The sequence below is a fragment of the Podarcis melisellensis genome, assembly GCF_964234715.1.
Source record: "Podarcis melisellensis genome assembly, chromosome: 3".
Classification (NCBI taxonomy): domain Eukaryota; kingdom Metazoa; phylum Chordata; class Lepidosauria; order Squamata; family Lacertidae; genus Podarcis; species Podarcis melisellensis.
This window is the reverse complement of record NC_138530.1, coordinates 24,218,490-24,231,724: the sequence shown is the minus strand read 5'-3', so window position 1 is coordinate 24,231,724 and position 13,235 is coordinate 24,218,490. Positions and strand designations below refer to the sequence as shown.

Here is a 13,235-nt window from a genome sequence, read left to right as displayed (position 1 = left end):
AAATTTTATGAAATAAATAAATAAAAGCATCTAGTGAAGTAAACTGTAGTCCATGAAAGCTTATTCCCTCTTAAATGTTAGTCTATTGCAGCACAAAACATAACTATTTTTGTGGAACCTTAAAGACTGCAAAATGGCTACTTCTCTGGAAATTATACACATGCGTACATGTTTGTTTGGGGAGTTCCTTACAGATGATTGATTGAGCCAGTGTGGTGTAGTGGTTAAGAGCGGTAGTCTCGCAATCTGGGGAACCGGGTTCGCGTCTCCGCTCCTCCACATGCAGCTGCTGGGTGACCTTGGGCCAGTCACACTTCTTTGAAGTCTCTCAGCCCCACTCACCTCACAGAGTGTTTGTTGTGGGGGAGGAAGGGAAAGGAGATTGTTAGCCACTTTGAGACTCCTGAAGGGGAGTGAAAGGCGGGATATCAAATCCAAACTCTTCTTATTCTTCATCTAACCATCATCATAATATATCTTTCTTTTTTCTCTCTCCCATTGCAGTCAGTGGGGCAAACCAGTTTGAACATTTATGTAGCTATCTCTCGTTGCCAAACAACCTCGTTTGCCTTTTTCAAGAAAACAGCAAAATTACAGATACGCTAGTTGAAAGGTAGGAACGATATTTATTATTTCAATTTAAATAACTATACAGTGGAAAAGCATTTTTTTTTGTAGAGTGTTTATATCAGATGACAGAGAGAACTAGCAGTGTGTGCATTTAGAGACAACCTGATAGTTAAACATTATAAATCACTGTGCCAGCAGACACATGCTTATTTAAAATAGTGCAGGGCAGCAATTGCATCCATGTAGTACACATTTGCATTGTTCTGTGCTGTTACAGGCAAATGTGAGTATTTTGCATCACACAGCTATAAGGATTGGTACTACCTCATTGCATTGGAGCATAGTTCCCAAATGCAAGATCCTGGAGTAGAGATAACTGTCATTCTAATGGTGGAATACAGCTGTTGCAAGATTTTGTGATGGGATTGCAATAGACAGCCTATACCACAGTAGATCTCCTCCCCACCCCCCAAAAATATGTGAAATCTGATTCTGCTGTTGGAATGCTGAAAGCTGTTTTTGAGAAATTTCACAGCATTAAGAGTATTTAAATTACAACGGGTTTGATCCAGAGATGCTCTTTCGCAAATGGAAATTCTGGATGCAGGATGTGGAATGATGCACTTCTCAGTTGGCTCCTACAAGAATGAACCCTAACCTTCCCCCCCCCCTTTCCATTAACAGCTGGTGTAATAATGATGAAGTAAAAAGATACCTGCAAGGTCAGAGACAAGCCATAAGGTAAGTAAGAGAAAACCAGCAGGAGGGAAAGATTCAGGGGTGTGTAAGACACGCTGCTCACCCCTGTTTTATCTGTGAATGGGGCAGACTTGCAAGCGGTGGCTCCGCAACATCCCTTTTGGCCTTTAGATGGAGGTTGTTCATAGGCTATGTGGGTACCCCATCCTCCTGCTACCCTGCTTCTTACATTGTAGGTCCAGTTAGCCTAATTAGCTGTTTTCTTAAAAGGGAGTGTATAAATCCATGATGGAGTTTCTAGTGATAGAGTAAGGGGATTGCATACAGCGATGCTGTCCTTGAAAGAAGCCTACCAATGTGGGAACATGGTTGAATGAGCAGACAAGTATCAATCCCATTGCGGCTTCCCTCTTCCTAAAAGTTACCATACCTTCCTGTTGCTCTTTTCTACTGCTTACCTCTCCTCAGCGTGCATGACTCTGTTTGCTATCTCATTTACATCTTTCCAGTGTTTTTGTTGCCTGTCCTGATGCAGGTAATGACAGGTTGAAATTGAAGCCCGGTTGAAATAAGGCCTGGTCATTCATTTCTGCCAAGCATGTTTGAATGTGGGTAGCCACCACCTTCTCAAGCCCCTTGCCCAGGAAGGAGATATTTGTGACTGGGCAGTAGTTGTCACATACCCTTGGGTCTAGGGAAGGCAGTCTTCAGGCGTGGCTGCATCACTGCCTCCTTCAGAGCAGCAGGAACTGACCCCTCCCACAAAAAGGCAAGGGTCACCCAAGCTGATCTCACTAAGCTTGTAGTTAAAGGTCTTTCAATAATAATAAAATGTCAATACTACATTATAGCTTAACAGTGAATCCAAATGTACAGTAATAGATCAAACTGTTTACATACCGAAGCCAAGTTTGAAATGTATTAATGTGTATTATTGGTTCGTTTCATTTTAGCTACCCGCGAGAATCTAACAAATTAATAGACCTTCCCGATGATTACAGTAGCCTCATCAATCAAGCTTCTAACTTTTCGTAAGTCTTATGCAATTCCTTATGACCACCTTGATTTTTATTGAAATAATTCTGAAGCTCAGCGACAGGGTATATAACCTTTGCAGTCCTTGGCATCTTCCGTTGAAGGGGGTCTTAAAGTTTTGAAAAAGTTGAAGGTTTTATTAAAACTTTCATGAATGCTTTGTTCAGCTCCTCACTTTCTGTATCCTTAAAAATACTAAACACATTTTACAAGTTTTTTAAACTTTCAAAATATAGGCTTGGGCCTAAATGTGCTCTCCATGGGCAAAGGGGATTTCTCGATTTGGTGTGAAAGAGGTATCAAATAGTGCTTTATCTTCTGCTCTTGCTTATGTGAGGTGCATTGTTGCTTAGCTCCTCCCCTCTCCATGAGCAAAAAGGCATTTCGGCTCACAAAAGGCACCTCCCTGTGCCCCAACTCCAGTCTCTTCCCATTCTCCCTCCCTGCTACATCCTGTCCTGTTTCAGAGGCTCTTCCATACTCAAGGATCAGCTTTTGGGAGGGAGGGGAAAGTGATGACAGCAGGAAGCAGCTAGGAGAAGGGAGTTAGAAGATCTCATTGCCTGAGTGAAGTTCCACTCACCCTTCTTTGGATCCAAGACATGAACTAAATGGAGGATATTATAATAGTCACAGTGAAACTTACCCAAGTAGATAAGATAGCGCGATATTAAATATAAATGTCACATCTTTTTGTTTCTTACAAAGGTGTCCGAAGTCAGGTGGTGATAAAAGTAGAGCACCAACGTTGTGTCTTGTATGTGGGACCATGTTGTGTTCTCAGAGCTACTGTTGTCAAACAGAGTTGGAAGGAGAAGACGTAGGAGCCTGTACTGCACATACGTTTATCTGCGGCTCTGGAGTAGGAATTTTTCTCAGGTAAGAGGGTGGTTGCACTTGAATAGTTCTAATGGACAGTCACACCTCTCCCACAGCGAGAGGAGACTTAAGTTGTAGAATTTGTTTTTAATAGTAGTAAGATAATATATTAAATATATCCTGCCCATCGTGCCTGGGTTTCCCCAGCCACTCTGGGTGGCTCCCAACAGAGTATTATAATTAATAATAATAAAAGCAATGAAATATCAAACATAAAAAACCTCCCTAAACAGGGCTGCCTTCAGCTGTCTTCTAAAAGTCAGATAGTTGTTTATTTCCTTGACATCTGGTGGGAGGGCGTTCCACAGGGCGGGCACCACTGCTGAGAAGGCCCTCTGCCTGGTTCCCTGTAACTTGGCTTCTCACAGTGAGGGAACCACGAGAAGGCCCCCGGCTCTGGACCTCAGTGTCCGGGCAGAACGATGGGGGTGGAGACGCTCCTTCAGGTATACTTGGCCGAGGCTATTTAGGGCTTTAAAGGTCAGCACCAACACTTTGAATTGTGCTCGGAAACGTACTGGGAGCCAATATAGGTCTTTCAGGACCGGCGTAGTAGTAATAATAATTTATTTGTATCCCACCCTATCTGGCCGAGGCTGGGCTCAGAGTGGATAACATAATAAAAACAACACAATATGCATAAGAACAGACATCAGTTAATTAAAATACATCTTAAAATTAATTCAGACAAGTTAAAATCTGGGCAGGTGGCAATTATCAGGTTGGAATTGAGAGAGGTTGATACTTGCCAGGGCCAACTGTTTCCACTGATCATACAAGGACCTCCTTCAGGCTTGTTTTATACAAAGGAAAGTAAATCAAACTGCATCCTGCCCAAAGGCCTGGCGGAACAGCTCCATCTTGCAGGCCCTGCGGAAAGATGTCAAATCCCGCAGGGCCCTGGTCTGTTGTGGGAAAGCATTCCACCAGGCTGGGGCCACAGCCGAAAAGGCCCTGGCTCTAGTCAAAGCCAGTCTAATTTCCCTGGGGCCCGGGATCTTCAAGGTGTTGTTAGCAGTTGTTATGTGGTCTTGGCGACCGCTCCCAGTCACCAGTCTAGCTGCCGCATTCTGGATTAGTTGCAGTTGCTGTGTCACCTTCAAAGGTAGCCCCACATAGAGCGCATTGCAGTAGTCCAAGCGGGAGATAACCAGAGCATGCACCACTCTGGCAAGACAGTCCGCAGGCAGATAGAGTCTCAGCTGGTGTACCAGATGGAGCTGGTAGGCAGCTGCCCTGGACACAGAATTGACCTGCGCATTCACTCTGCCCTCATCTCACGCAGCTGCTCATTGAGGAGGCACAGGCTGTGGTTCTGTGAAAATGCCTCATTTCTTCTGCTTGTGATGAACTTTAACCTCTAATTGCTGGTGGGATTATTGATTTAAGAGACATACGGAGTTAACATTAACCAGGATGTCCTCTTTTGTGTGATCTTTTCAGAGTACGGGAGTGTCAAGTGCTATTCTTAGCTGGAAAAACAAAGGGCTGCTTCTATGCTCCTCCTTACCTTGATGACTATGGAGAAACGGATCAGGGACTCAGGTAGCTTTCCGTATTCTGTGTTGTATTTGTTTTGTTTGTTTGCAAAAAAAAACCAAAAAAACCAACAACCTATGTTGCCAGAGCTAAGGAAAAACACCGTGATGGTGAACTGCATGAAACCATCAATAGAGTTATATTAATTTTCAAAGTTAATCGCAGTTCTGTGAAATAGACCCATTTCACAAAAATGGACTTCCATGAGGTCATTTAAATTGTTACTAGTTAATAAGGATGGCCACTGTTGCCGTGGCTTCTAGATGTCAGGTGCATATGGAAATAGAATTTCTAGAGTTGAATCCGGTAGTGTGAAGTCACTGCAAGTTTTGAACAAAAAGTTAAGCATCCAGTCAGTGAATCCTGTTGCAGGATACCCTTCAAACTGAAGCTTGAGGGCACTGCTTAATGTGCATATGTTGTTAATATCATGTGGGAGCATCATGGAAACTCTACCCTGGCTAAACTCTACAGCAAGGGTAGCCAACATGGTGCCCTCCAGATGTTGTTGGACTACAGTTCCCATGGTCCATGGCCATTGACCATGCTGGCTGGGGCTGGTGCAAGCTTCAATCTACCCGTGCTCTACATTATTATTATTATTATTATTAATTTATTTATTTATTTATTTATTTATTTATTTATTTATTTATTTATTTAATGTACCAGAACCTTTTGTCTTATGGTGCCAGCCTCATGGAAAATGTGTAGTTTGGGGAATAACAAAAGTCTGGGGAAGCATAGATTTCACCAAGGATTAAGTACCAATTGCATATGAGAAGCTAATTGGAATTTGGAAAAAAGCATCAATCTCTGCCTGCCTCATCTAGTTAGGATAAAGAAGACTTAACATTCTATATACCACGTCTCGAGTATTCAAACTGCTTCATGTACATTATCTAATTCAGGTGCAGACAGACCTCTGGCTTGTGGGATCTACTTTGGGGTTGTTTTGTTTTTTGAAACCCCAAGATCCACCAGCCAGAGCCAAGTGCAAAAGACATACACTTAAATATTTCTGGGCCCTTCTGATCACTCAGAGATCTACCTTTTGCTGACCCCTGAACTAAGTAATCTTTACAGTCAGCCTTGTAAGGTCACGCAATACTTCAGGTGGTCATGGGCATATGAGGGAATAGACGATACCCCAAGGTGTCAGCGAGGTGATGCTTAATGGATGTGGATATGATGAGGAATGCCTGGCTGGTGACTTGCATTTCTGGCCTCTTAGTGACATCAACTTTCAGCATGTGTCCAGGCCATTGGGAGGAGGTGAGCTTTACTGAGCTTTGCTGTTATGAGCCTTTTTCTCCAATAGCTTTTAGTCACCTGCTTCCATACAGTGCTGCTGGTGGTGGTGGTTTTCATTATTGTTTTTTAAAAAAAATATGTTTATTTTTCTTGGGTTTACTGTTTGCCTGATTGTTTCAGCCCTGAGACCAGGGCATGCTTATAAACGTTGCAAACAAATGGTTTTATTTATTTATTTTTACATGTAAGATAGCATTTGGAACTTGGAATAGTTCATGTTCTTATAGTTGCTTTTTCATGGACTTTTCTCCCCTAGACGAGGGAATCCCTTACATCTGTGCAGAGAGCGATTTAAAAAGATCCAAAAACTCTGGCAGCAACACAGCATTACGGAGGAAATAGGACACGCACAAGAAGCAAATCAAACGTTAGTAGGAATCGACTGGCAACATTTATAACTAATTCCTTTCTGAAGACTGGAACTTCATGGTCATCCTTTTATAATCCAGCAAAATTTGTCAGCCGGAAGGAGGATTAGGAAACAAAGGATTGAAGTAATAAAGAGAAGAGTCTAGTTCTTTTATTGACTTTTCCATGTTTGTATATTTCCTGGTTTCCATAACCATGTAAACTTTTCTGTTTAGCAGATTTGATCAATAGTATTATTTGCACTGCTTCTTTCATACACAACCTTTTGATTTCTATAACTTGGGCTACTGAATTTAACATTTCTATTGCAAAAGTAGCCATCTCCTTGGAGTATGAAACTTTTTGGATAAGAGGAGGAAAAACTCTGCTGAAATGGCAACTTAGCACAATGTTGAAGTGGTGTGTTCACCCTTTTGTAGTAAATCTGAGCCATTTTGCATTTTAGTACTTAAAACTTGTAATGGAATGAAATAGGGGTGCAAAAAAAGTAGCAATGGGTTTATCTATAGGAGTGCAGAAGAAAACTCATTGTATCTAAAATGACTTCGTAATCTGAAGCCTTGAAGGGCTATTTTTCCTTTGTCTTTCTTCTTCTTAAAAGAGAACACTTTAATAAGGAAAACTAACTTAAAGATCTTTTTTTTAAAAAAAATATTGCACTCTTTAGAATTATTGTGTGGATTGTGATATTGACATAGTGGGCAAAAACAGAACACTGTTGTCCATGCGGTGATTGATAACCTCCTATGTTTAGAAGGTTGACGTTCTGCTTAGTTGATTTGAGATATTGAGTAACATTACCCATCAGAGAAGTCTTGCGAAAATGAATTTGGTGTCAGATTGAATAGGAAGAGAATAAGAATTTTATTTCATTTCATTTACATTTGTTGATTACCAGCCTTCAAGGTTCAGGATCCTTTCCCCTTTTTAAAGTTCCAAGATAAAAACATAGAAGGCAAAGTGAGAACAAAGGACAGCCCCCCCTCCCACCACATGAATTTCCTTTAATTTGCACCGCCATCTGCATCTATTTGTACTTGGCTGGCGTTCTGTAAAGAAGTTTGTCTATAGTATATTTTGTAAGTATATTGAAATAACTGCACAGATTTTGCACATGGGTGCCTGAAGGCAGTGAATTTTCTAAATATACATTGGGGCCTCAAATAAAACCATATAAAATAACATTATACTTTCTCTAGAGGTTTCATTCTCTCTGTCCCTTCCAAATAGCATCCTTTTAAAATAAATAGCTATAATCTGTAATCTTAGTTAGTTCTGATAACTCTTGGGATTTTTCCTAGCTTTCATCTTCAGTTCAGAGATGGCATCCCACGAACAGCCAGTATACTAGCAATTAGTCTACGTTTGGGTTTTTTTCAGTGATCTAACGCATCAAGTAGTGTTTACAGCAGTCTTCTATAGGCTCAGAATAGTGAATACATAGGACACAAATTCAAAGCTATACCAGTTCAGCTTCCTTTTCTTAGGGAGAATAACTTTTGACAGGACAGGCGTCCATCTGATCAGTCTTCCCACACGTGTTTACTAGTAGTTCCTGAGCCTCTCCTTCTTTGCTGAGTGTTGTGTAACTAGCAAGAAAATATTCAGTCTTCATTTTCCCTTTGATTAGGTTGTGAATAAAGCTATTTGCTGTGCATGTTACACTTAATGTACTAGTTCTGCTCTGATACTGTTTCTTTGGGATTTTAAAAAAACAAACTTGCTTTAAGAGGCATTTAGTAACAATGCATTTAGATTCTCAGTCTCCCCTGCTCCCCTTTTATGGGTGCATAAAACAGAAAAATAGGATCTGCTGCCATTTAACTGACAAGTTTCTATGTAAAGTAAATATTGAGAGAATAAGGTCTTTTCCCCTCAGGTACTCTAGTCCAAGATGGCAGTCAAATGGGTTGATGGAATTATGACTATATGACATAGGAAAAGTGTATAAATTTATCCTGGTTTTTTGTAGGATTGCTCATTCTTCAACAACTCATTTTCTTCTCTGACTTTTTTTCCTTTTGCATGTATTTATGTTCATTGTAGAAATGTTTATATAACAAGCTTTCAGTATCAGGGAATTAATACCTGTAATAACTTTCATATCTGTGGACAACTTGTAAAAATTCAAATGTATCATATGTATAAAAAGTATAAAAATAAATGCTTTAGGTGTTGACATTCGATTGATGTGTAAACCTGTTTATTTATTTATTTTTTAAGGTGTGCCGAATGTTTTGAGTTACTAGCTTTTGTGTTTTAAGATTAATAGCCTGGATCGAAAACATCTCTTTCTGCATTCAAACATCTGAGTTCAAGCTTCTTGTCACCATTTTAGTAAATTAATATTACACAACAAAGCACAGAAGAAAGCCTCCGCACAATGCAGGACTACTTCTCAGGAGAAGTGAAGACACCTTTCCCAAGATCATTAAAGGGTCTGGAAACCAAGCCTTATGAGGAATGCTTGAAGGAGCTGGGTTGTTTAGCAAGCAGTGTTAAAAATGAGTCATGACTTAGTTCCCAGTTCAACGGGGTAAGTGCACCTGAGTGGTGACTTAACCCATTGTTTTAAGTACATCTTGCTTATCACACTGGGAAGGGGGTGGGGTTAGGAAAAGAAGCAAAAACAAAACAAAACCCCACAAGGTATGAAAATGAGAATTTTATCCAAAGTCCTTCATGCTGGCAATTCAGATGTATAGAAGTTTATTATTATTATTTTGGATCATGTCCTTAAAACAGGACTTGTTTCAACAAAACATTGAACTTCTGTATATCTACTTCTGTATAACTGAATTTCCCTGATGGAAGACTGCAATTTTCCACAAAAATAAATCATTCTCTTTTTCCTACACCTTGCTCTTCACTCCTTTCTCCTCCCATCTTACCACACACAATTATTTTTATTCTTGAAAATGCAAACTCTAAAACCAACAAATAACAGTACGGTCAAAACTGGAAGGGTAACCTTGAGTCTGGACTTGAAAATAGATCTCTGCATCGCCTGCCCTGTCGCCTTGCTGGAAACAAACTTATCCAGGCATTTATCTCTCAGTGGGGAGCTGTTAGCATGTGACATTGTTCTATTTCTCTGGCCTTATCTCTTAATCAATTAACCTCTAATGCTCTTCTTTTTAAAGAGCATTTTAAAAATACCACATCACCTCTAAATTTATTAGCTGAGGTCGGCGTTAGCTTTAGCATAAGCAAAGTTAACAATAATATTTTTTCCCTTTCTCTGAAATGCTTAAAAAAAATTTTCTACTCGCATCATTGTAAACTCTGCCAGTTACCAGTTCAGCAGAGGTTATCCTTAGCCTGAGGAGCCTGATATAGCCGTCTCCTCCTCCTGCTAAGCGGCACATGCTCACAGAAGCCATCACTGTCCAGCATTACGTGTGCAGGATAGAGGAGTGCATGGTGGTTAATCTTATAAAATGTATTAAGGTTACTTAGAAACGATTAGCTCTGAAGCAGCTGTGTGTATACTTTCCTCCCTCTTAGGATGTTTCGCCAAGTGTTCTGTGTCTTGGAGGAACGGGGGAATTTTAAAGCAACACTCGCATTTCTAAATTTGAGCAGAAAAGATGGGCTGTTGTAACTTCCTTGTAAATTCAGTTGGGTGTATTAGGCATTTATAGAACACGGAAAGTAACTGCACACCAGCCCAACAGCCCTGTGTTGTTCCCAAGGTGGCTACATGAGAGCCACATGTCTGAATGAACATTTTTGTCTCTGGATTTTGGATATTTTTCACTTGATCTCAAATGAGCCAGCAACCTTGAGACCATTCTGAGCACTTTATTAGTCTGATAATTAATGATGACATGCCTTCAAGGAAGCCCAGATCTTGAATCAGTGTCTCAAGCAGTAATGAACTGGATGGGGAACCAACAAATTGAAGCTGAATCCAAATAAAGCAGATTTGCCGGGGGAGGATGGTTCCTGGGTTTAGCAGTTAGTGAAATGGCCTGTTCTGAACAGAATTGCACTTTCCTTAAAGGAGGAGAGGTGCACTTTGGTGATGAATATGGTTCCAGTAGTATCCCCCAAAGTCCCAACTCAGTAGCCAGCAGCAGCAGCAGCAGCTATGCTTCGCTTTGGCTGATGCACTAACTTTCCTGGATAGGGGTAGCCTGACCATAGTTTTCCATACTGTAATGCACTCAACGTGAAAGTCGTTTTTAAAGCAGTACAAAACACAGTGGTCCAAGTCTTATGGGAGCAGCAGGGAACTCACATACTACTTCCATTTTAAAGCAGCTGCACTGGTTACCAATTATCTTCCCATTCCTGCTTAAGTTGCTTATTCTGACATTTAAATTTTTGAACTCTCTGGGACCAAAATACCTTTTCACATACCACCCGGCCCAATATTTAAGATTAGCCAAAGAAGCCCATGTGGTGGTCCTGCTCAGCAATATGGAGACCATTTGGGCATCTCCAAGGCACTGAAAAAATCTCACTGAGTTGCTCCTTGCCTTGCCATTATCCTTTATTTTAGAAGGAAGGTGAACAGGTACCTCTTTTGCCAACGAAGAGGTGAAGTCGGTCCACAGTTAGTTTTGTAGTGTGCACCTGTAGTTTTGTTTCTGTTGCTATTTTAGTTCATGTTGTGCTTGTTATAGAATATATAGTGATTTGTTGTTCATTGCCCTGTGAATTTTTCCTGAAGGGTGGTATAGAAATACAGGACGGAATCCAATGCAGCGCTCAGGGGAAGGTTCCATCAGCACAAAGATCTCCGTTTCTGTGCACGAGAACATTTCTCTCCACTCTTCCTTCTGCAAGTCCCCTAAATCAGTTCTAGGGGTTCCCCCACTCTTCTGGGGCAGATTTGGGGAATGGGGGGCATGTGTGAGGGGAGTAGAGATTTGACAGTCCCACTGACCAAGTGGAAATCCTTGCACTGATGGAACTCATTAGTAGAATACCTCCTAAACGTTCTGTCCCCTCATCAAGGAACACCAAGCAGTATTGCAGGACTCTCACTGCAGGACTCACCAAACTCAGAGGTGCTTAGCTATTAGTTAGCTAGCTCCAGAAAGGTTATTTCATCATGAGCTTCCAGCCTAGCATTCCACATTCCGGTGCCCTCTAGCTGACAGTATATTACAATTTCCATCATTTCTGACTGGTTCTGGCTAATGCAAATTGTCATCCAAATCATCTAGAGGGTACCAAATTGGTGAAGGCCGATCATAAATTTGCCAATCCTCCCCCAGCCCCAGTTGCCGTTCTGTCAAGTGTGCATTTGTGGGGGAGCATGTTTTGTCACTACTTAATATGTCAAATGTCCCTTTGAGTCTTAAGCTGAAAAAAAACACAGAGCAAATGTTACCTTTCTAGAGCGCTGGACAGTGAATTACAAATCCTTACAGCAAAAAAACTATTTACAAAGGAACAAAATCCACATAATACTTTAAAATATATATAAGGTACACACTCTTAAAATATAGATAATTTTAATATCTACATTCACATTTGCAAAAATAGCACCTACAAACATATGTTAAATGGCATTTACACAGAACCTCTTTCTTGATAGGATAAATATATATTACAAATTAATACAAAACAGCCATGTCAAAAGACCCACATGAACTGGAATATCTTATCTTGCATGATAGTGCATTTTTTGTTTCATTTCTCAACCACCAATTCCTTCCTTCCTTCTTAATGAGTAACCTTCACCACTAGGTTGTATTGCTGCCAAAGGGGTGTGACAGCCAAGTCAGTTGGGTGTCAGTTCCAATTTTTTTGCTTGTTCTAAAGGAATCTGCTCAACCCAGTGGTGGAGATTATCCACCTTCAGCAAAAGAAGAAAAAGTATTCATTCAGAAGAACAAATCCCTCCCATTTCTGTAAAAACAACAAAAAAGTCTATGTCTCCTGTGTCCTTACTAGGAATGGGTGAATCTTTCAGTGTTGGTTTCTCCCAGTATCTTATTATCACAGTCTCTTATTATTCCAATCTTAAGTTTCGTTTTCCACATTTCCACATCTGTTCGAAAATCCTTTCTTTAAAAAAAATCCTCATGAATATTCACACACAATTTAAGTGCAAATTTTGTGTGCAATTTTGATGAATATATACATTCTTGCAGTGCATTTTTTTGTAACATGCATTTTTGTAAGTTATTTTCACGAATACTGTATGTCTATTTTCATGCACAATTCCCCCTAAAACATGCATTTTTGAACACACGTCTTGGCTGGAGAACTTCACTGCAAAATTCATATAAGTACAAATTTTATAAAATGGTTGTGTTTCTGTTTGTGTATTGTTTCAGAAAGTATGAATTAGGTAGGTTCACTTTTAAATGTAACTTCAAATGAAATTGTTCCCCATCGCTAGTCCTTAAACAAAAACTGATTCTATAACCTAATATAATACAATTCAATGAGGTAACTCTTGAGATTAGCTGTGAAATGTGGTGATTTTGTAAGTGAACCCATATATTCTGATATCACAGTAAATAGTGTGTTAAATAAACCCCCCCCCCCAAATTAGAGGGATATAACCCAACTCTGTACGAAGTGATGGTTCAGTCAAATACTTCTAGGGTTGCAGTAAGCTTAGGTGCAATACAATAAACTCTTTGGAACTTTTCATGACTACTACTCATATGTCAGATACAGAGCATAGCACACTAAAATCTCCCCGGAGAGCATTTTGAAATTTTCATAATTAAACTCCTTTCCAGCTGCCTGTTCTTTGAAAAATGTCTCATGTTGACCTAACTAGCACCATTATAGATCTATATACAACAGATTTTGTATATTTAGCTTTAGTTACTGTATTCCCTAATCTTCAATTGTTTTGTTGC

General features: G+C 40.1%; 1 protein-coding gene across 2 annotated transcripts in view; it reads left to right on the top strand.

The window, feature by feature from the left end:
* UBR2 (ubiquitin protein ligase E3 component n-recognin 2) overlaps nt 1–8,588 on the top strand; it is a 60,809-nt gene extending 52,221 nt beyond the window's left edge. For both annotated transcript variants that reach the window (XM_081903647.1, XM_081903648.1), the window contains exons 42-47: nt 505–613; nt 1,255–1,311; nt 2,223–2,300; nt 3,013–3,183; nt 4,627–4,728; nt 6,290–8,588. In XM_081903647.1, the coding sequence (XP_081759773.1) occupies nt 505–613; nt 1,255–1,311; nt 2,223–2,300; nt 3,013–3,183; nt 4,627–4,728; nt 6,290–6,431 (659 nt within the window). In that variant the 3' untranslated portion in view covers nt 6,432–8,588. The remainder of the gene's footprint in view (nt 1–504; nt 614–1,254; nt 1,312–2,222; nt 2,301–3,012; nt 3,184–4,626; nt 4,729–6,289) is intronic.
* Nucleotides 8,589–13,235: the final 4,647 nt, after the last annotated feature.